The 22,355-nt window shown below is 35.0% G+C and overlaps 2 protein-coding genes and 1 non-coding gene across 6 annotated transcripts in view; 2 read left to right on the forward strand and 1 right to left on the reverse strand.

Moving 5' to 3' along the window:
• The first annotated feature begins 3,426 nt into the window (after positions 1 to 3,426).
• Trnal-uaa (transfer RNA leucine (anticodon UAA)) lies at positions 3,427 to 3,516 on the forward strand. Its single transcript is given in 2 exon segments — positions 3,427 to 3,463; positions 3,481 to 3,516. It is a non-coding gene; the product is annotated as a tRNA-Leu (tRNA).
• Positions 3,517 to 8,407: 4,891 nt separating this feature from the next.
• LOC127875135 (coiled-coil domain-containing protein 167-like) lies at positions 8,408 to 16,458 on the reverse strand. The gene is made up of 4 exons (XM_052419974.1): positions 16,329 to 16,458; positions 15,973 to 16,067; positions 10,721 to 10,773; positions 8,408 to 8,575 (listed from the first exon to the last, which is right to left on the reverse strand). Exons 1-4 carry the CDS (start codon positions 16,347 to 16,349, stop codon positions 8,469 to 8,471), a joined length of 276 nt encoding a protein of 91 aa, XP_052275934.1. The 5' UTR covers positions 16,350 to 16,458; the 3' UTR covers positions 8,408 to 8,468.
• Positions 16,459 to 19,221: 2,763 nt separating this feature from the next.
• LOC127875124 (presenilin-1-like) overlaps positions 19,222 to 22,355 on the forward strand; it is a 29,114-nt gene continuing 25,980 nt past the window's right edge. For 2 of the 4 annotated variants that reach the window (XM_052419954.1, XM_052419955.1), the window contains exon 1: positions 19,241 to 19,372. The gene's annotated coding sequence lies outside the window, so the exon portion shown is untranslated. Of the gene's footprint in view, positions 19,373 to 22,355 lie in introns of all 4 variants that reach the window. The other 2 variants (XM_052419956.1, XM_052419957.1) reach the window with 2 other exon arrangements.

A 22,355-nucleotide genomic window follows, 5' to 3' on the forward strand; every position in this document is an offset into this window, starting at 1 on the left:
ATATAGGTATGTATACTTTATTTTCATGTTAAGTTTGATCGTTTACGTAATCATACATTCTTATGTTTACTCATATTGTTGTAAATATTTCTTGATTGTTTAATACGTTGCAATAAAATTAAACAATATGTCGTATATTGTTTAGTCAAGTGATTTGTACGTATACATATAATATATATATATATATATATATATATATATATATATATATATATATATATATATATATATATATATATATATATATATATATATATATACAATATAATATATAAACATTGTATTGCGTTATGTCGGAAAGGACATGCAAGTCTTTTTCATAGGTTGAAACTAGCGATAAGCTTTTGTGATTGTACCAAACTGTTCTTGTACAGAGTCAACACTACGAACGCTATATGCCTTTTTATGAGGTCGTGTTCAGTTGAAATATTCCTATGTGTGGATGACCTTTACAAAACGCCAGCAGACCCGAATAAATACACTCTATTATTCCATTGGCTGATTTCAGCATAATCCCCCGCAATATTGGCAACGTCACCTCGTCTCTGTAGCATAGGATGTTACACTGTTCAGTGTAGGGAAATTCGGACTAGTCTCTGCATGGTCATACAAATATAGATACACATTTTTGCCCATTTACAATTACGCATTACCGGTATATTCAATCCCTAATTCAAAAGATTAGTCAGGGTCAGTGCTTGGTTAGTGAATCGTCAGCAGAAGACGGAATGCACTATCAATAAACGCCTTAACAAGTATTGAGTTTAAGACATTAAAGCGAGATTATACGATATTTATATGTGTTAAATTGTAATATATTGATTCAAATATGTTACAATAACACAAAATTGGCAAGAAAAATTATACATTGAAGACGAATTTCATAAAATGCAGCAAAGATACAAATATGTTACAATAACACAAAAAAGGCAAGAAAAATTATACATTGAAGACGAATTTCATAAAATGCATCAAAGACATATTCGCACCCCGAGCCGATTGTGACGAAGATATTTCGTACATATTTTCATACAATAACTGAAGCATTCGTCTTTTTATAAGGATCGGGGTTACCGTTCGTGTGTCGTATGAATAGATATTGTTGCAGGAACTTAAAATGAACCGTTAAACTAAATTTAGATTCACATCGTGCATTCATGATATACATGCTGGCGAATTCCGACATTTTCGATTTCAGAATTAAATATCTGGCTTATTTCGCATTTTTCGACACATGTTCTTCTTAAATTTTATTTTAATTTATATTGAAATATATGTATACTATTTTTTTACACATTTTATATAAATTCATAAATATTTGACAGAATCGTATAATCTCGCTTTAAATAACACGAAATTTATGGAACGAACTTAATGAAAACCTATCAGAAAATGCCCGTTGTCTTGTATTGTGAGCTAAACCACCAAATTAGTATAGTGGCTGTGATTGAAGGGAAATCGTTAAATTATCTACCCCCAAATGTGTGACGTACTCGGTCAGTTTGTCTAAAAATCTATACTTCAAGCCAGAATAGGCTACCGACATTTGCTTGTTTGTTAAAAATAACACAGTGTCATTTCAATTTTCTATCGGAGAGTATCGTGGCTTTATTTTCCACTCGCAGGACGCAATGATATTTGTTAAGACCCGCGTCATGCGAAAATAGGTTTTATGAAATATGCTGCCAGCGAAGCCTCAGTCCAGCCGCACGAAATCTTATCATGCTATGCATACTAAGGAGAATACTCAGGAGATACCGTGTGCGCTTTTATAGAGGAAAGCGTAGCCATTAACAGTCTGAGCCGTGCGCAGACTGGGCTTGAGCTATGCTCTCCCCATATGCTGGGAAGTACAATGTTTTTCGGCGTAAGCTGTATTAAGCTAGCTTTTCACCTTACCTGACCTTTGTAAGTGTCCAAAAAAATTCAAATAAAATTTCCCGCGGCTAGGTACGAATGAATACACTTCATTTATTCCATTGGATGATTTGAGTATACCACCAGAACATTGGAAACATATCCGCGTCTTTGTAACACTGTTTTACTGAATGAAACAATTTTATTTCTAATGAAAAGGCTTAATAGATAGAACAGTTTTACACTCAATTCTCGACATCAATACAGTTTGTGCGTACACCTTTTATTTTCAGAGAATTACCAGCGCAACGCGTTTATATTTAAAGGCTATGTTCTCATATTTAGTACTTACCTCCATATTCTTGTCAACATGTTAACATGTAAAAGTATAAAGATCAGTGGAAGCGAGGCCTCACTTTAATACATTGCATTTCAACTCGCGAGGGATCGGGTCAATGCGCGGCCAGTGTATGAATGTCAAAGTTTATGTACAGGTCATCACCGGAGTTTGCGGCCAGTAAAATAATAGTTATAAATACGCTATCCGTGAACTAGGTGATCTGGAATTTTCTTTAGACCAGAAATATGTAGATTCTTAATGTGTTTTCAACAATACAATGATAAATATTATTTTTGATTAATTTAACAATAATTATTCCACCATATTGACCAATGTATTAAGCATGAGCGCGATGATTATCGATACTGTTAATAATCGAATCAAATAGCAATGCCCGACAAACCACTAAAACAGGTTTGTTCGAAGAACGCGCCTATAAATACGGATACTTCTCGTGTGGCCGGTTGACTCGTATGTTTTAATTTCACTTCCATTCTTCTTTTGGTTTTCTGTTTTGTATCTACAGGTTTATGACCAGCAATATGTAATAATGTAAAATAAGCCGCGAAAACTCCGCGTAACATCCCGTACTGCGTGTGATGCAGCTAAGAACTGCACAGAAAAAAGACATTCGCTATCCTTGATCTCATTCATTGAACAATCAACGCCGTATATCTTTTTTTAAGATATTTCTTGTTGTAAATATGTTTGCTTATTGGCGTCGCTCTGGAGAGCGGCGACTAGTATGTGATGCATTTTTGTTCGCTTTTGGGAGAAGTTATTTTACGGATCAATGTATATATTTTTGTTTTAAGAATATCTTGCATAGTGGTGATTTTTTGTGTAAATAAATGTAAATAAGTACTGCATTTGTGCCTATTACATTTATTACAACATTTATTGCCAATAATGCAAAGCTAATTGTTTCAATTAATAATTTATCCACAACTGATCACAGGGGAAAGATCACAGGGACTGGGCAAATACGCGAAACTTTCTGGTTTTGTATAAGAACAAAACATAATCAAAATATATTTATTTTGTAGTTTTTCTAATTTGCTTATTTAGTGTAGAATCAATGAAGTACGATATTTGACGACCTATCGCGCAAGCAAGTTTATTGGAAGGCGTAGTGGTACGAAAACGTACAATGTATTAGTTTATTAATAGACATATAATAACGATCGCTATACACAACTTCACCAAATAGCAGTAAATAAATGATGTCAGCCGGAATAGCTCAGTTGGGAGAGCGTTGGACTTAAGCTGTTTCCGCAACAATCATCTAAAGGCCCCCGGTTCAATACCGGGTTCCGACACGAACGGAACAGATCGGCGGCTGACAATTTTTTTCAGTCAGGTTAATAAATATAATAAAGCTTTATTTTATGTAGACGTTTTAAAATCCATTTTACTACAATTGGACATTTTTATTAAAATTAATGGATGCCGCGTGGTGACAACGTTAATTAAAATTTCTTACATCACTTAAATATCTTATAAAAAATACACGTGTTTTTATATTAACAAATAAATGCAAACAACATCTATTATCAATGTATTTTTATGGCTGTCTATCATAGGCCCTAAGTACTATCCCTACCACATATAGAGCGCGAAGCGCGACACGTATTTTTGATTGTAACAATGAGTTGCGATAAAGGAAGCAGCCGCTTATCAAGGAGGAGCTGTGTCCCAGCAACCCATTTCCCTAGAGTCAAGCACTCCTCGGAGTTTTTTTTTAAGAACCACATATAGAGCGCGAAGCGCGACACGTATTACTATCCAGGTGGTATGGGCCCTTTAGCATTATCCGACCATTACGTCCATAGTTATCTTCCTTAGAATTTGAGAAATTTTGAAATCGTTGTTCGAAGTCCAACATTTTCATCCGATTGTTCCCAAACTTGCACAGGTTTTTTTCATCAATGAGGACCCAACCAAACTCTCTATATTAGCAATAGCTGACCATAAATCCAGAATTATGTCTCTTTGAATTTAAAAATAAAAGTGAAAAACTGCTTGGTTAGGTGATTATGTCAACATTTTTCATCAGATTCTTTCATAACGTACAGTGTCTTCATATCAATGAGCATTTTTACCTCATTGAAAATGAAAAACATCGGGACAATAAGTCCAGAATTTTTTTCTATTAAATTTGACAAAATAAACAATTTCCACTTGTATAAAAGATTTCACATTATGATCTTTTACTGAATTTCAAAGTATTGTGAAATGCAGCTTCTTTATGCAATTTACAGTTTTCATTCAATTTTTTTTTAAACCTTTACAGTGTTTTCATATCAATGAGTACTCAACCCCTATCGTAAATGAGCAACGTAAGAATAAGTTCAGAATCATCTCCCCTTGAAGTTGAGAAAAATATGCAATTACGCTTACAAGATGAAGCAGATTTTTTTAAAACCTACACAGTTCTGTTCCATTAATGAAAACTGCACACGGATGCCAGTAAAAAAAGGAAACCAATGTAAATAAAATGAACTATGAAATATTTGGGGGTTACAACAAAAAATCATAGATAATGGTTAATTTGGGGTTATAACACAACATCATAAATAATGGTTATTTGGGGGTTATAACACAAAATTATAGATAATGGTTATACCAGTATCTTATTCTATTTTGTTTAAAATAATCGGCCAATATATTAATATTTACAGTAGAAAAAAAATCGTTCCATGTAACTTCATTGAGTGCCTTTTACACAGAAATTCCCGACGCCCTTTGATGCTTTGCATCAATACTTATCTTGTTATAATATTGATCGCATTATTGCTGTAAATACCAATGATTATTTATGTACTATGCATCACTTTAATAAAATATACTACTATGCCATAAGACCAAATTACGCATGACGTAGATGTAACTGTTATTTGCATGTGTCGAAAGAAAACAGCGTCTCAATAAAATACCAACAAAATCATATGTTTCGATGACGAATAAATAAATTCATAATAAGTCATGTGAGGACGCATGATGTGATCTCACGTAGTAAATTTTTTATCTACGAACACTATTATGTGGTTTAATTATACGTTCACGCAGTATTATACATTTCATGGATATGAGACTATTAAGTAAAAAAACAACACAACACTACTTTAACATTTGTTTTAATCTAATAACATAAACAATAGGACCTGAAAGGCCCAAAGTTGCTCACCTGAGATACAAAGGAACTGACCTGTTTCATTAGAACACATTTCCTGACCCATGTTTCATGAAGAGTGAACTATATATTATTTTTAGATTCCTAATAAGGTTTTACTATAGCTATAAAGGATAAATTACCCGCCACCCTGGTCGCCACTTTTGTTCAACAGACCGGAGCCATTTTGAACACATCCAAGATATCATTAAAACAAATGTTCTGACCAAGTTTCATGAAGATTGGACAATACATGTGACTTTTAGAGTGTTAACAAGGTTTTACCATAACCATCAATGGAAAAATGCCCCGCCCCTGGCGGCCATGTTTTTCAATCAACCGGAACCATTTCGAACTCGTCCAAAATATAATTGAGTCCCATTTTCTGACCAAGTTCCATGAAGAGCTGACAATAAAGGTGACTTAGAGATTTTACTAAAGCCATAATTATAAAAAAAATGCCCCGCTCCCTGGCGGCCATGTTTTTAAGCAACTGGAACTTTTTTCAAGCGCTCGTCCAATATAGCATTGGGAAAACATCTTTTGACCAATGTTCCTGAAGATTGGACTATAAATGTTACTTTTAGAGTGAAAACAGGTTTTTACAATAGCCATATAAAGAACAAGAGCTGTCACCATAGGATGACTTATACCCCCTATAAACGCTTGATAGAAGTTATGAGCTTTTTTCGAAACCTAAACGCAGATTGTGAAACCTAAACGCCGACCCTAAGTTCAAGGTCAAGGTCATAGGAGTCAAAATGTGTGTGCGTATGTTGAGGCCTAGTCCATATACACATGCATGCCAAATATGAAATTGCTATCTGAAGCGACATAGAAGTTATGAGCATTTTTCGAAACCTAAACGCAAAGAGTGACGGACAGACGGACAGTCCGATCATTATATGCCCTCCTTCGGGGCCCTAAAAATGCCCCGCCCCTTGGCGGCCACGTTTTTTCAACCAACCGGAACCATTTTCGAACTTGTCCAAGACAGCATTGGGACAAATCATCTGACCAAGTTTCATGAAGATCGGACAATAAATGTGGCCTCAAGAGTGTAAACAAGGTTTTACTACAGCCATATAAGAAAAAATGCCCCACCCCTGGCAGCAATTTCAAGAAACCAAAACAGTGTTCGAAACCGTCCAAGATATCATTGGTACACATCTTCTGACAAAGTTTCATGATGATCGGACAATAAATGTTGCATTTAGAATGTTAACAAGGTTTTACTATAGCCATATTAGAAAAAAAATGCCCCGCCCCCTGGCGGCCATATTTTTCAAGCAATCAGAACAATTTTCAAACTCGTCCGAGATATTATTGGCACACATTTTCTTACAAAATTTCATGAACATCGAACAATAAATCTGGCCTCTAGAGTGTTAACAAGGCAAATACTTGTTTATACTTCTCCAATACATAAACGAAAAACATCCATACAAGCGGACAGTGTACTCCCTGATAAGCCTGTGTGCACTGCTACGGCTAATCTGTGATTACACTTCACGCACATGCATTCGGTCCAGTTTTCTCAGGATGAGTCTCAAATACAGATATTTCGGTGTTTTACCTGTGTGTGCCATATACATGTCATAGTAGACGAAAATTTACTTACGTAATATCCGCGCATTACTTTACTAGACAACCGAATTTTGAAGGAGTTTTAATATTATATATACGCACTACATGCATTGTGTTATCAGTGTGGTCATGTTGTTCGGGTGGGGCAGAAGTATGCGCACGAAGTCCCCCCCCCCCCAACGTCCGGTGGGGTCGAACTCAAGTCGCCTTCTAGACGTTACAACCACCGCGTTTACCGGACTGCTTTGCAGGGCAATACTCTACACACGCATATATGTGCCAAATTTGATTTTATTCTTCAAAAGAGTAAATGTTAAGACACTATACTGTATATTCCTATTAAAAAGGGTCTTACACAATTAACAATTTTTGAAATGTGATTGAATGCGTCTTGAACGGTCTTTGGTGAGGCTTACTCGTTGTTTGTTTGTTTTGTGTGTTTGTGTGTGTGTTGATGTTTTTTTGTTTGTTTTTTTTTTGGGGGGGGGGAGGGCATCGTTCACTGAATATGTTTACACATTTAACAAATAAGTCCCTGCTCCTAACAATATGGTACTAACAAGAGCACCGCATAACGGGTGCCAACGCTCGGCTGCGGGTGCAGTTTAGAATAAATCAACGCTTGTCAGATTTTTTTAGAGGTCACAGTGACCTTAACCTCTGACCTAGTGATCCAAAAATGGGTGTGGCGTGAAAAACTCATCAAGGTGCATCTACATATGAAGTTGTAGGTTGAAGCACTTTGATTTTAGAGCCAATGTTCAAAAGGTTAACCAAATGTTAAGGTTTTAGCACAACGCGGACGGCGGACGACACGACACGACGAGCTGGCTATGACAATACCTCGGGTTTTCTCCGAAAACAGCCGAGCTAAAAATTATTTTAGAAAATAGGAACATCCGTGGCCAAAGATAAGCTAGCTGTTAAATAACAGTGCAATAACGAACTTTCAACCGGTCCCATTAATTGTGTGCCAGATTTTTATTGGGATGTCGAGCTTTTCTTACACAAAAGGAGACATAGTGGTGTAAATTCATGAAAGCACCCAACAACAATACAAATTAAATGCGCTTTAGTTCAAATGTAGCAGCGTCAGTAATCGTAAGTTGTACAGTCCGAACTCCTTAGTCATTTACAATTCGTAAAATGATTTACAGTTATAGACACGTCGAAATACGGTAATTTAATAATAAATTTTAGTAATCAACAATGTTTGCGAATTATATTCAGTCATTTATAATTAGAGGACGCACACACATAGTGTGATACACACACATTTTCATAAGCAAATTAAAGAAACAACAGAGACGTGGATAACTGTTATCTACGTCTCTGGAAACAATAAAATTGAAAGCAGACATTACATGCTATATAAAAACACTATTCCAACTCTGTCCAAAAAGTACTTGACAAGAAAATCCATTTTTGAAACAACATAGCAAAAACGAGGGAACTTTTTGGTTGATGTAAAATTTATTGGAACAAAATGATATAATGCAATGAAAGTGATGGCTATGGTGTAACAAATACATAATATACGAGTACAATAAGTCCCAATAGCACCACCGATATCACCATGTTCTTGCCATTCTCTACCCGTAGCCCACTCAATGACTGGCCTTAAAGAAAAACAAAACAAACTTATAATTTGAATCATTTAAGCATGTTTTGAATTCAATATTTTAGTTAATATATGGCTGAGATATTAAGCCCCCAAACATATTTTCACTATTGGCGAGGATCCACTAATAACGGTTGAACTTAAGGCCTACAGCAAAACCAGGAACAACTAGAGCTTTGTCACAGACGTGACATATACCCCCCTCCAACCCTACACAGACACTTTCTGCATTGACACAGAATATTTTGCATGCTGTCTTCACAAAACATGAGAAGCTAATTTAAGTTTATTTTGCCATTATCATTTATGGTCATTTTTACCTTTGAACTAATGAATTCTTTGGCATGACACTCCGTCTAATGATTGTGAACAAAATTAATGTACAGAGTAATTTTAAAATCTTACAATGAATGACATAGTTATGGTCATATTTGACTTTTGAACTCCAAGTGTGATCTTAACCTTGGAGATATTGACGTTATTCTTTCGCATGACACACCATCCAATAATTGTGAACAAATCATTTTAAATTCTCACAATGAACGACATAGTTATGGCTCGGACAAGCTCATTTATGGTCATTTTTAACCTTTGAACTAAAAGTGTGACCTTGACCTTGGAGACATCGACGTAATTCTTTCGCATGACACACCATCCAATGATGGTAAACTAATGTGCCAAGTGATTTTAAAATCTCACAATAAACAACATAGTTTCGGCCCGGACAAGATCATTTATGACCATTTTTTACCTTTGAACTCGAAGTGTGACCTTGACGTTGCAGATATCGACGTAATTCTTTAGCATGACACACCGTCCAATGATGGTGAACAAATATGCCCAATGATTTTAAAATCTCACAATGAACGACATAATTATGGCTCGAACAAGCTCATTTATGGTCATTTTTAACCTTTAAACTAAAAGTGTGACCTTGACCTTGGGGATATCGACGTAATTCTTTCGCATGACACACCATCCAATAATGGTGAACTAATGTGCCAAATGATTTTAAAATCTCACAATAAACGACATAGTTATGGCCTGGACAAGCTCATTTATGGCCATTTTTTACCTTTGAACTCAAAGTGTGACCTTGACCTTGAAGATATTGACGTAATATTTTTCGCATGACCCACCGTCCAATGATGGTGAACAAATGTGCCAAATGATTTTAAAGTCTCACAATAAATGACAAAGTAATGGCCTGGACAAGCTCATTTATAGGCATTTTGACCTTTGAACTTCAAGTGTGACCTTGGAGATATCGACGTACTTCTTGCGCATGACACACGGTCCCATGATGGTAAACAAATGTACCAAGTCATTTTCAAATCTAACGATAAATAACATAGTTATGGTCCAGACAAATTTTTGATTTAAAACACACTTAGTGACCCAATGACCTAGTTTTTGAACTGGAATGATCCATATTAAAACTTGACCTAAGCATCATCTGGATACAACTTCTGACCAAGCTTGATGAAGATCGGATGAAATTTTTGATACAGACAGACCGACCAACAAAGTGACTCCTATATAGCCCCCATTACCAATGGCAATAGGGGTACAATTAACATAACACACTGGTAATCACGGAGAGTTTGTCAACTCTCAATCTTGGACAAGATTGTATGCATAATTCAAGGTTCAGGTGAAGATCTAATAAAAATAGTAAACTTAGAAAATTGGAACAGCAAAAAACATTTTATGCCATTCAATAGCAAAAGCTCATGGGATAATTAAGTTAATTTTTAGCATTTTCTTCAATGAGATACAAATTGTTCAATTTGGGGAATGAACGTGCTCTAAACCAAGTCAGAAAGACTTTTTAAATGTTTTTTTTTTCTATTTTACTTTTAAAACAATAATATTGAAGAAAAACCAATATATACCTTCTCTAATGGACTCAACCACAGACAAAGCCAATATAAAGAGACTCTTATGGACTAAATCATTTAAGCAAGCCTCTGTTAACACTCTTAAATTGAATGAAGCCTATAGTACTCTTCTCTAATGCCAAATCAGTAGGCCAATACAGTCAACACACTAAAAAGAAGTGAACAAAAAATGGAACCCAAACAAACTCTTTATAGGATCCACTCTAATCAGTGAGCCCAAACATGAAGCTGGTAACACTTACGTTTGTCCTTCAACTTCTTTTGCAAGTCTTTTTCTTCTTTCTCCAATGATTTACTGAAAAACAAAACAATACTACATGTGCCAGTAAATGTATAATTATTATTGTAATTGTATAATAAGTGATTGCATTAGATTAAAAACTATAACATGTGATAAAATTATATTCTGTATATGTTGATAGCGCAGAGTTCAGTGTATAAACTATTTATAAATATAACTTATAACAATATGAAAATACAGGCACCATATAACCTAATAAACATCTCACAACACTTCACTCCGAACTTGAAAATGAGCTGTATTATAAACAAGAGCTGTCAGAGGACAGCGTGCTCGACTATTCGAGTGCTTGACAGTATAACGTGAGCCATCATGGGGAAATTGTTCAAATTATTCAATAAGGTCAAGGTAATAGTTCAGGTATATTTTCCACAATCAATTGAACATTTGTAAAGAAATAAAACAAACTAATAAGATTTTATTTCAAGTTTGATAGCAATAGCTTGGGTGGGAAGTTTGGACAGTCCTTCAAAAATAAAGTAAATAAATATTTTAATTTTTTTGTAACCATGTTTTAAATAAAAAAATATTCGTTTTGGGTATGGTAGGGGGGTTGAGAGGGGGGTATAATGTGGGGTGTGGTCATTTATAAGACATTTATAAGAAGATCTTTAAAAAAAAAAAATTGGGGGGGGGGGGGGGGTAGGGGGGAGGGGGGTGAGAGGGGGGTATAATGTGGGGTGGGGTAATTTATTAGATGATTAAATGTTTAAAAAAAAAAACAATGGGGGGGGGGGGGGTTGGGGTGGGGGGGGGGGGGGAAGGGATTCTGGGTAGGGGCGTGGGGTATTTTTTGGGTGGAATCCATTGTGGTATTCAGGTAAGTGTTGTTTTGTCAAAGTAATAATAAAATGTGATCATAAATAAAGAAGTTATGGCAATTTAAGCGAAATGTTCAATTATCTAAGTGTAAAAGGGGCCATAATTATGTCAACATGCTTGATACAGTGGTCTGCTCTTGTTTATAGGTTGGGGTCATGTTGGTAAACAAGTATACAACACATAAAAGCAATATGTCAAAGGATATAGGAAATATTTGGGGTAGAACACAAAGTTTAAGATAGATTTATCAATAATATGCATATTCTAAGTATAAAAGGGTCAATAATTAAGACAAAATGCTTGATAGAGTTGTCTGCTCTTGTTTATAGGTTGGGGTGATGTTGGTCAACAAGTAGGCAAAATATGAAAGCAATATATCAAGGGACATTGAAATAGTTGGGGTAGTATGCAAACTTTAACATTTGCTGCATATTTTAAGTGGAAAAGGGGCCATAATTATGACAAAATGCTTGATAGAGTTGTCTGCTCTTGTTTATAGGTTGGGGTCATGTTGGTAAACAAGTATGCACAATATGAAAGCAATATGTCAAGGGACAATGAAAATAATTGGGGTAGTACGAAAACTTTAACATTTGCACGCTAACGGCACAGCACGCAACGCCGACGCCGGGGTGAGTAGGATAGATCCACTATATATATTTCATATATAATAGTCAAGCTAAAAAAGGGCCATAATTCTTACAAAATGCTTGATACGGTTGTCTGCTCTTGTTTACAGGTTGGGGTCATGTTGGTAAAGAAGTAGGCAAAATATTTAAGCAATATGTCAAGGGACATATTTGGGGTGGTACGCAAACTTTAACATTTGCACGCTAACGGGAACGGCAACGCTGACGCCTGGGTGAGTAGGATAGCTCCACTATATACATTTCATATATAATAGTCGAGCTAAAAATATATAAATTAAACATAATAACGAGTATCTTTATTGTTAAAAGATTTATACCATATCAGTCTGATTTAAAATCAACCTGCACAGTCATGGTCATTGTGTTATTGTTTGATTTGCCAGCAAAGTGCAAGGAAAAAATGGGAAGATTGACAAAGTCATGTTATCCATATGAAAAGCATTAATAACATGGGTGTATTTATTGTAGAATAAAAACTTTGGAGAGGAGAACCTATGAGATCTTTACTTAGGTATATAAGTATTATAGCACATAACAACACATTTTGGTATTTAAAGCACAATTAATTAAAAGTTTTTATCATTTGTCACGGCTGAAATGGCGTCATTGTCTGATGGGAAGATAAAGCTGCATGTAAAATGCGTGATTACCCGTGTGTTATGTTAATTATACCCCTATTGCCATTATCGCATTAATGCCAACAAATAAAAAACAGTTATGGCTCTTTTTGTTTAAACAATTGCAGCTTGTATACACATTATGTTGTATTTATAAGAATTGAAAATCATTTTACTGCAATAAGTCAGTGTAAGAACTGTCCCAAACAAGAGGGCCATGGTGGCTCTGGGTTGCTCACCTGAGTAGGCGTAACATTAAGCAAGGGTTGTTAACGTTGTTTTGTGAAAATAAAGGGTTTGTTGTTTGAGCAGATAAATAAATATTTGCATTATAAGTAGGAGTTTTGTGTTTATTTAGGGTTTTTCAAATAGACATTTGTTTCCCATTTGGCAAAGGTTTATTTTTGATAAAAGTGATATGAGGACAGTAATTTAATAAGCATAATCAGCAACAGAAAACAGGAAGTCCTTTTTTTCACAAATTGTAGTCATGCTTAAAGTTCATGAGATAAGCATCTCAGCATCTTAGGATTTAATACAGGATGACTCATTACATCTTGTTTTTATTTTTCAAGAACAGGTTTAGATACAGAAAATAACTGTATTTTTTTTAATAGATTGAGTGTTCATGAAAAAGTTTTTGCATAATTAAATACAATATGTTGAATTGGTAAATGAGTATGAAAATATCTACCAGAATTTCACAATTGATCTTCCTTTAAGGTACCAAAACATCTGACAATTTATATTTCTCATAGTTAAAATACAGAAGTATTCACATACAATATATTTGAAAATGGATCATATCCAAACAACTGTCAATTTATTTGGAATTTAAATGCACACAACATGTTTAGCATTGATACATTATTTTTGCAAAAACAACTTCCAAAACAACTAAGCTATTTAACCAAACAGTTTTTTATTACCCAATTGCTAAAAGTTTGGTCAAAGTTTTTTTTAACTACCAGTACCAGAACAATTTTCAGACTCACCTTACAATAATTATTCCATTTGAAACAACAATAAAACCTGTTAAATCATCAATCTTTGATATTCTAACACAAACTACGGAATGACAGCAAACAGTATAAGAAGCTATCTTATCAATGGTGTTCATCTGACAACAATTCAAGGTCTTTGAAGTGAGAGGCCAGGATGCCAATTTACAACGCAAGCACAGGCATAAATAAATTTTATAGAGGTTCGAAAAAAAAGAATAAAAGGTCAAATAAGATTCATATGCAACAGTTTTGTTGTTTGAATGGTTTTACAACTATGTTAAATTTCTGCAAAATACCGGTAAAGATAACAATCTGAAGTAATGGCAATAATAATTGGAGTAATGCAACAATTGTTCTTAGATATTTGGGTTGTTGTAAATATTTCTGAATCCATTACCATTACCATTATCATTATCACTATCATAATCATCATCATCATAGTGCACAAACATCCACATTACAACTAGAGTATTAATATGGTTTAAATACAGCCATTTAAGGAAAACTGCCCCGCCCCCTGGTGGCCATGTTTTTCAACGAACTGTAACCATTTTAGAACTCAGATGAGTTATAATTAGAACAAATATTCTGACCAAGTTTCATGAAGATTGGAATATAAATGTGACTCCTGAAGTATTAACAAGATTTTGCTATATCCATAAAATGAAAAATGCCCCGCCCCCCTGGTGGCCATGTTTTTAACGGACCGGAACCATTTTCAAACTCAGCCAAGCTATCTAGAGTGTTAAAAAGGTTTTACAAAAATCATATAAGGAAAACTACCCCCCCCCCCCCCCGGTGGCCATGTTTACCAACAAACCAAAACAATTTTCGAACTTAGCTGAGACATCATTAAGACAAGTGTTATAACCAAGTTTCATGAAGATTGGACAATAAATGTGACTTCATGAGTGTTAACAAGCTATTTCTTGAATTTGACCTAGTGACCTAGTTTTTTACCTCACGTGACCCAGTTTCGAACTCAACCAAGATATCATTGGGAAAAATTTCTTATGACGAAGTCGTTGCAAAAGCTCACCATGGGCACATTGTTCTCAGGAGAGCTACAAATAACAACTAATGTATGCACTGACGAAGTTCTTCTTGAGTTTAGCTTTAATGAGTACATATATACACTTCAAAGTTTTTCCTAAAGGCTTTTTTTCATATAAATATATTGGGTCTTTTGTATGTCTATAAAATTGAGTTCAATCAACCTAATAATTCATCGTAACAAACACAATACCTGTTACCATCGACATCAATTTGTGTGACATTACGTTGAGAAATACTCAAAACAAAAACTTAATAAAAAACTAAAAGTTTTGAAATGACGATTCGATCTATGTCACGGAGGTTCTGTAGAAAGTCCATGTATAATGATTGGTTGATTAGACAAGACATCTATCTCAGGAAGTATACCGGAGATAGTCGATAGGGTATTTTCCCATTCATAATACTCAGCATTGTCCATTGCAAAAAACTTACAAACTTTCATGAACTGTTGAACGATTGACTGGTTTGAAACTTTGGATAAATATCAATTTAATTAGCACACCATATCATGTAACTTATAAGTTGTTTCAATTAGCACATTCATGATATTTATTTGTTTGTGTTCATTTATTCAAGAAAATAGTTTATGTCATTAATATTAGCAATTAATAACAGTTAATTACATATTTATGACAATTAATTACCAATATTACCAATTAAAGTGCCCCCTGGATTCCAGGTGGCAAGTTTACATTAAAAAAGCTCTTATCAACTCCCAGCAACCCAGAGGTTCAATAGGTGGTAGTTGTTAGCAATATTCATAAACGCAGTGCTTATGCTCTTTTATTCTTAATGGAAACAATATTAATATTACCTTTTCCACACAAAAAATTACAGATAAGAATACATTTGTTGATTCAGGTCATTTCAGTACCTACATGCCAAAAATGGATAAAGAAATTTTGAACTTACTTTTCCAAGGACTGACATTTTGAAACATAAACAACATAACATCGTAACACTTGTGACTATCAAACAAATATATTCTGACCTGAAAGTTCTGCAGTCTTACTACATAACTGTTTTTAGATTTTGAAAACTTACATCTGGTCATCTGAAAGGTTTGAAATCCTAAGGCGCCTTTCAATGGTGTCTAATCTTGATTCAAGTGAAGAAATATCCTTCTCTGTGGTTTCAAGCTAAAAATATAAATCTTCCCTTGCATGGAACAATAAAAATGTATTAATACAAATTTGTTAAATAAATTAAATGTATTAAATGTTTATTAACAGAACTGTAACTTTGCAAAAAAAAAAACACACTTGAACAAGTTATGAGGATAATGAAGATATCCGAAAATTATTGTCCGAAACTGTATAAATGATTGTAAACATAATAAATCTTAGCTTATTTTCCTAATATTAACATAAGTCCTGTTTTCGTGCATAAGTATCGTTCACCTGTGATACAATAGTTGGCATTGTTGCGCATTAGATGCTACAAGAATAAAATCATTGCTAAAAATGTATTGTCGAGTTGGACGTGTTTGCAATTTGTACAAACAATATTTTTCCAGTAAATTGTTTAAAGGTTACAGTGTACCATGAGGACCATTTTTGCTGCAAAATTTCTGCCTGTAAATTGGGATTTATTTTTCAATAGTCCATAGCAATTGGACTTTGATCAATCGCTTAATTAGTTTTAGACATGCTTATGTTTTCTTCTTCTGATACAGCACTCCTTATAAATATAAGCTTTTGTGCCGTTGCATAATTATTACATAATTATGTGTTGGTCGTGTTATTGAAAACTTTAGATTTACATCAGTTACAGTTATCTCACACTCCCGAAAATAATTTAAAAATGCGAGATTGACCTGTAGAATTGCCGTATACCTGACACTAGCCAAGAAACCCTAACAATTTTACACGGTTCAGTTGCAACATTCCCAAAACCTCTTTTAAACTCGCCTCAGAGTGTATATACTTCATTTTTATGAAATCTTACAAATATCAATATATAAAGCAGAATGTGAAAATATGTATGTAGTGCATCAGTAAATCAATTATCAAGACAAATGTCTTAATACACCATTTGTGTGTATTGAGAGAGCGTGTGTGGGTTTGTGTAAGTGGGGGGGGGGGGGGGGGCTTCCTTCAATCTGATCCGAAATTAACTTTAAAAAAATCCTTAATGCTCATTAAATTGCCACTTTCGTGTATTATCAGTCATGGAATAGGGGACAATAGGGGCCTACATTTTCGCTCGTGAAACCAAAAAGATCCTAATCGCATTTTCCAACAATCCTTTAGTACCGATGCAGCAATGCTGCTCGTGTCACGTGCAGACACCATTATGTTCCACTTGAAGATACCAAACATCATTTGTATGGATCTTTTGCAGGCTTACGCAGATGTGTCCAAAAAGCAAAGCATACCCCTTTTTAAATTGGTCTTTAACTAAGAATTAGTAAAACCGACAGTTATTTATTATTTAGAATTCATCGGTGAAGATATCTGTTGTGTTCATGATATTAGTTTTTTGTCTCAATCATATTCTGGAGGCATAATATTGTCACATTAGCAAATTCTCTTTTGCCTTCAGTCGTACATTTCGAAAATTATTTTGTGGTCGACAACATGACACGAAATACGTGCTTAGTTTAAACCTATTTATTTGAGCCTGACTGCATCGAAAACACCACGGCAACATTTAATATGTATTTTAAATGCAAATTTGTTATTTGTTTATAAATCAATGCGCAAATCAATCACAATAACACAAGGTATAAACATCGATGCATAGTTTATGTTGGAACAACAATTAACATTGATTTCTCCATTTGAATCAAAGGAAAAATATGTAAGCACGGAGGAGATGTATTTGACGTGGACTGTTTCATCCAGATGCCCCGCGTCAGTGCATTGAAACGTTATTATAAACTACCGGTATGTTGCATGTGAACAATAATTATTAACGCTTTAAAATAAATAGATTTTAGAAACTATGCTCTTATATTTCTGGCTTTGAGGGAGAAATATTCGTTAAGAATCACTGTTGCATGTCTATGGGAAGAAAAAAGATATATCAATAAATGTGTATTGATTGATCTTTGGGTTGAACATTAAGTGAAAACTTTTTTAAGTGGACCGGTGCATTGCAGTGCGAGTTGACCGGAAATGCCGTGCGAGTTGACCAAAAAACGTGCGAGTGACTACCGTGCGAGTTGACTTAGGTACAGTTGTCGGCTCTTTCGGCCCCAAGCTCTTTCGGCCCCGTTTTTTTCAGGCTCTTTCGGCCCCAATTTCAGGCTCTTTCGGCCCAGGTACCAGGCTTTTTCGGCCCCATTTTTAATTTGAATTAATCGTTGCAAATATGTTGGTCGAAACTCTTTAAAACTATGGAATATTGTTTATTACAGTAATATATTATCTTTATTGAGGATTAATGCATTTGAAAAAAGATTATCTTTATCTTTTGCTTCAGGTATATCGTCGTCGAAATGAGAAGAATAGATACAAGAATATGAGACGGCTTTGAAAATAAAACAAACTATAAAATAATTTATATTACATTTATTTGGATAATTTAAAAGTTATAACAATAAGTAATACATTCGTCTTAACAACACAATACAAATTTAACCTAATTACATACTACATAATTTACTGCACACAAGTTGTTTATTTTATCAATAATGCAATTAGATCATCATAATAATCATCATATAAATATTAATCATCATCATTCATCATCAGAGTCACAATTATCAGCATAATAATAATAATGATCATCAAAATTATCATCATCATAATAATCAGCATAAGAAACCTCAGCATTTAAATCATCATCATTATAATTATCAGCATAAATACACCATAGTCTGCAGTAGCATAATGATCTTCAGCATCAAAAGAATCACTCTAATAATAATCATCATCATCATTATAATTGCATAATTTATTTGTAACTTAATAATTACAGCATATTCATCATCATAATAATAATAATATTCATCATAATTATCATCAACGTAACGTGATAATCATCATCATGTGGTTATATGTTATATATCCCATCATTATCATCATCATCATCATCATCATCATCATCATCATCATCATCATCATCATCATCATCATCATCATCATCATCATCATTACATCATCATCATCAAAAGGCGACAATTCAGAAGGCATACGTCTCCCTAATCTTGGTGAGGAAATCCTCGATGGTCAGTTCCCGTTGGTCGTATTCTTCCCATAGCTGGCCAAGCTGCTCGTCAAGATTTACATAGACGTTGCGTCGGACCCGCCCGGTTCCCTCTCGCACAAGCTGGGCCTACGAGTTGACCGGCACCCGAAATTATTAGTTGGTTCTAGCCTGTTTAAAATATTATTCGATCGAGTTATCCACTGAACAACAAGGAAGCGACAATGTTTTCTGATTTCTCGTTGTAAATTAAAGTTATTGACTTACAAGAAACTGGTTTATTGGATATTGGGTAAAATATGTACTTGCAATTTATGTCATAGACTGTCACATACTTCCCGAAACTCAACAGCCTTCAGTCAGACATTGTCATTGATTGGGTCTGCCTGGTCCGAGTTTTCTGTCAGACTTTCGGTTATTATGTTAGACCATAGAAAAATCTTCAGAAAACAGTAAAAAAAATTAGGCATACACTTTTACTGTCATATCAACATTTAAATATAAATCATATTGTTCGGAGTAGCACATTATTCTGTCAACATTCAATTCCTCTTCATCAAAATCATTACAATATCATGGAATATCATCTTTGGAACCTCTTAATTTTTGACATGTCAAATATAGTGATGATTAAGATTGAAAATAGTGAAACATATTAACAGGAACTCTTTTTTATAAATAACTTGTTTCTACATGGCTGGCAACATCAATTGTTATGTAAATCCTCTTTTGATAACATATTTTTTTCAAGTTTCCAGCACCTCCATACCATAAAACTTTCAATGCCACCCAAACAAAGAGTACCTGCTTTCGAACCCTTCAGTGAACACCATTAAAAATTAACTTGTCCCATGATTTGACCATGGTCATGTGACTTATTACCACAGCTGATTTGTGTAAATTGTCAAGCAAAGTTGAGAACGAAAGTAAGACCATGTTTTTATAAGTTTTTTTTATTGAAAATCATTACATATGATAAAAACATTAAGGAATACTATGATTTGTACATTTTTTAGCTCTGCTCTTTTCGGAGAAAACCCGAGATATTGTCATAGCCAGCTTGTCGTGTCAACTGCCGTAGGCGTAGGCGTCGTGCTAAAACCTCAACATTGGCTCTAAAATCAAAGTGCTTCCACCTACAACTTTGAAACTTCATATGTAGATGCACCTTGATGAGTTCTACACGCCACACCCAGTTTTGGGTCACTAGGTCAAAGGTCAAGGTCACTGTGACCTCTAAAAAAAATTAAAAAAATTCTGACAAGCCTTCATTTATTCAAAACTGCACCTGTAGCCTGCTGCCCAGCCCAGCACTTGTTATGCGGTGCTCTTGTTTCAATGCCGGTATATCCTCAGGGCCCGGTTTAATGAGAGCGACCATGGAGTGTGTATGGTTGTACCAACGAATAATCGTGGTGCGACGATAACCGGGTTAAATGGAGAGCGACGATGGGCAGTCAACCGCCCGTTGTTCGACGTACTGTCAAGCGACCGCAGTCCACCCCTCACACCACGACTGCTTGTCGCTTGACTGCTCGTGGCTTGACACTTTGTCGGCAACCAAAACCTGTGCAAAATGACTGACCACACCGTCGTGCGACCACAGTCACGGACACTTGCTCCTTGAACGTGACGAGTGGTCAGTTGGCGGCTGACGAGCGTCGGTCGACCACACAGTCGCGCGACTACAGTCGGGTGTTGTAGTTTTTCATTAAACCGGCCCCTGGTTACTGCGAATCAAGCGGTTGAGGAAATGAGTAAACACAATTCTGAATTGATGCAACCAATGCAGCAATAAACGATTTACCTACAAAGATTTTTTCCTGTAAAATCCACGTCAAAATTGTTTATTTACAGTGGAAAGGGTCAGAGTGCTTGATTGCAATATCCATTTGGCCAAATAAAATTTGATTCACTCAACTATTAAAAGATTTGATATTATAAATGTCCAATTGGAACGGGGGTATTCCAACTGAATACGCCTATATAGATTGACTCGATGTGCCCACACTGCTATTATGCAAGATTCTATGATGATTTCATGCAACATTTTCAAGGGTGAAAGTAATTTTAAAGTGTTGTGTTACCACTACAGAAGTGCAGTTGTCACATTCACTTTGTAATTTTTGTAGAAATTTAAGAGGACCAATAAAATGTATGGACTATGGATACATTTGGAATATTTTAGATGAAGTAAGATTTTAAAATGCAATTTTGCCTGTTTTTTTCCTCATTTTGGGTGTTTGTATTTATTTTAAAGCCTAGTAATGTAAGTGAAATAAAATACTGGAAGCGCATGTGTGTTACCTCATCATTGGAGCCTTGTTCTACATGTATATGAGGGAAAAGTGCCATAAAATAGACATAGAACAATGGTACATTAGCCAACTACAGATGCTCCAAAAATATGTGTTTGAACATCCATAACTTCAACTACAATATCATGGGCTTGATGTTATTAGATACAGAAATGATTTTTTATGCCCCCTTTTTGAAGAAAAGGTGGCATATAGTGATCAGACTGTCCGTCTGTCTGTCTTTCTGTCACACTTTGCGTTTAGGTTTAGAAAAATGCTCATTACTTCTTTGTCCCTTGAGATATAACCTTCATATTTGGTATGCATGTGTATATGGACAAGGCCTTTCCATACGCACAAAAAATTTCACCCCTGTGACCTTGACCTTGAACTTAGGGTCCGCGTTTAGGTTTCGAAATCTGCGTTTAGGTTTTGAAAAATGCTCATAACTTCTATGTCCCTTGAGATATAACCTTCATATTTGGTATGCATGTGTATATGGACAAGGCCTTTCCATATGCACAAACAATTTTAGCCCTGTGACCTTGACCTTGAACTTAGGGTCCGCGTTTAGGTTTCGAAATCTGCGTTTAGGTTTCGAAAAATGCTCATAACTTCTATGTCCCTTGAGATATAACCTTCATATTTGGTATGCATGTGTATATGGACAAGGCCTTTCCATACGCACACAAATTTTTACCTCTGTGACCTTGACCTTGAACTTAGGGTCCGCGTTTAGGTATCGAAATCTGCGTTTAGGTTTCGAAAAATGCTCATAACTTCTATGTCCCTTGAGATATAGCCTTCATATTTGGTATGCATGTATATATGGACAAGGCCTTTCCATACACACAAATTTTTTTAGCCCTTTGACCTTGACCTTGAACTTAGGGTCTGCGTTTAGGTTTCGAAATCTGCGTTTAGGTTTCGAAAAATTCTCATAACTTCTATGTCCCTTGAAATATAACCTTCATATTT

Source organism: Dreissena polymorpha, chromosome 3, assembly GCF_020536995.1.
Source record: "Dreissena polymorpha isolate Duluth1 chromosome 3, UMN_Dpol_1.0, whole genome shotgun sequence".
Taxonomy (NCBI): Eukaryota; Metazoa; Mollusca; class Bivalvia; order Myida; family Dreissenidae; genus Dreissena; species Dreissena polymorpha.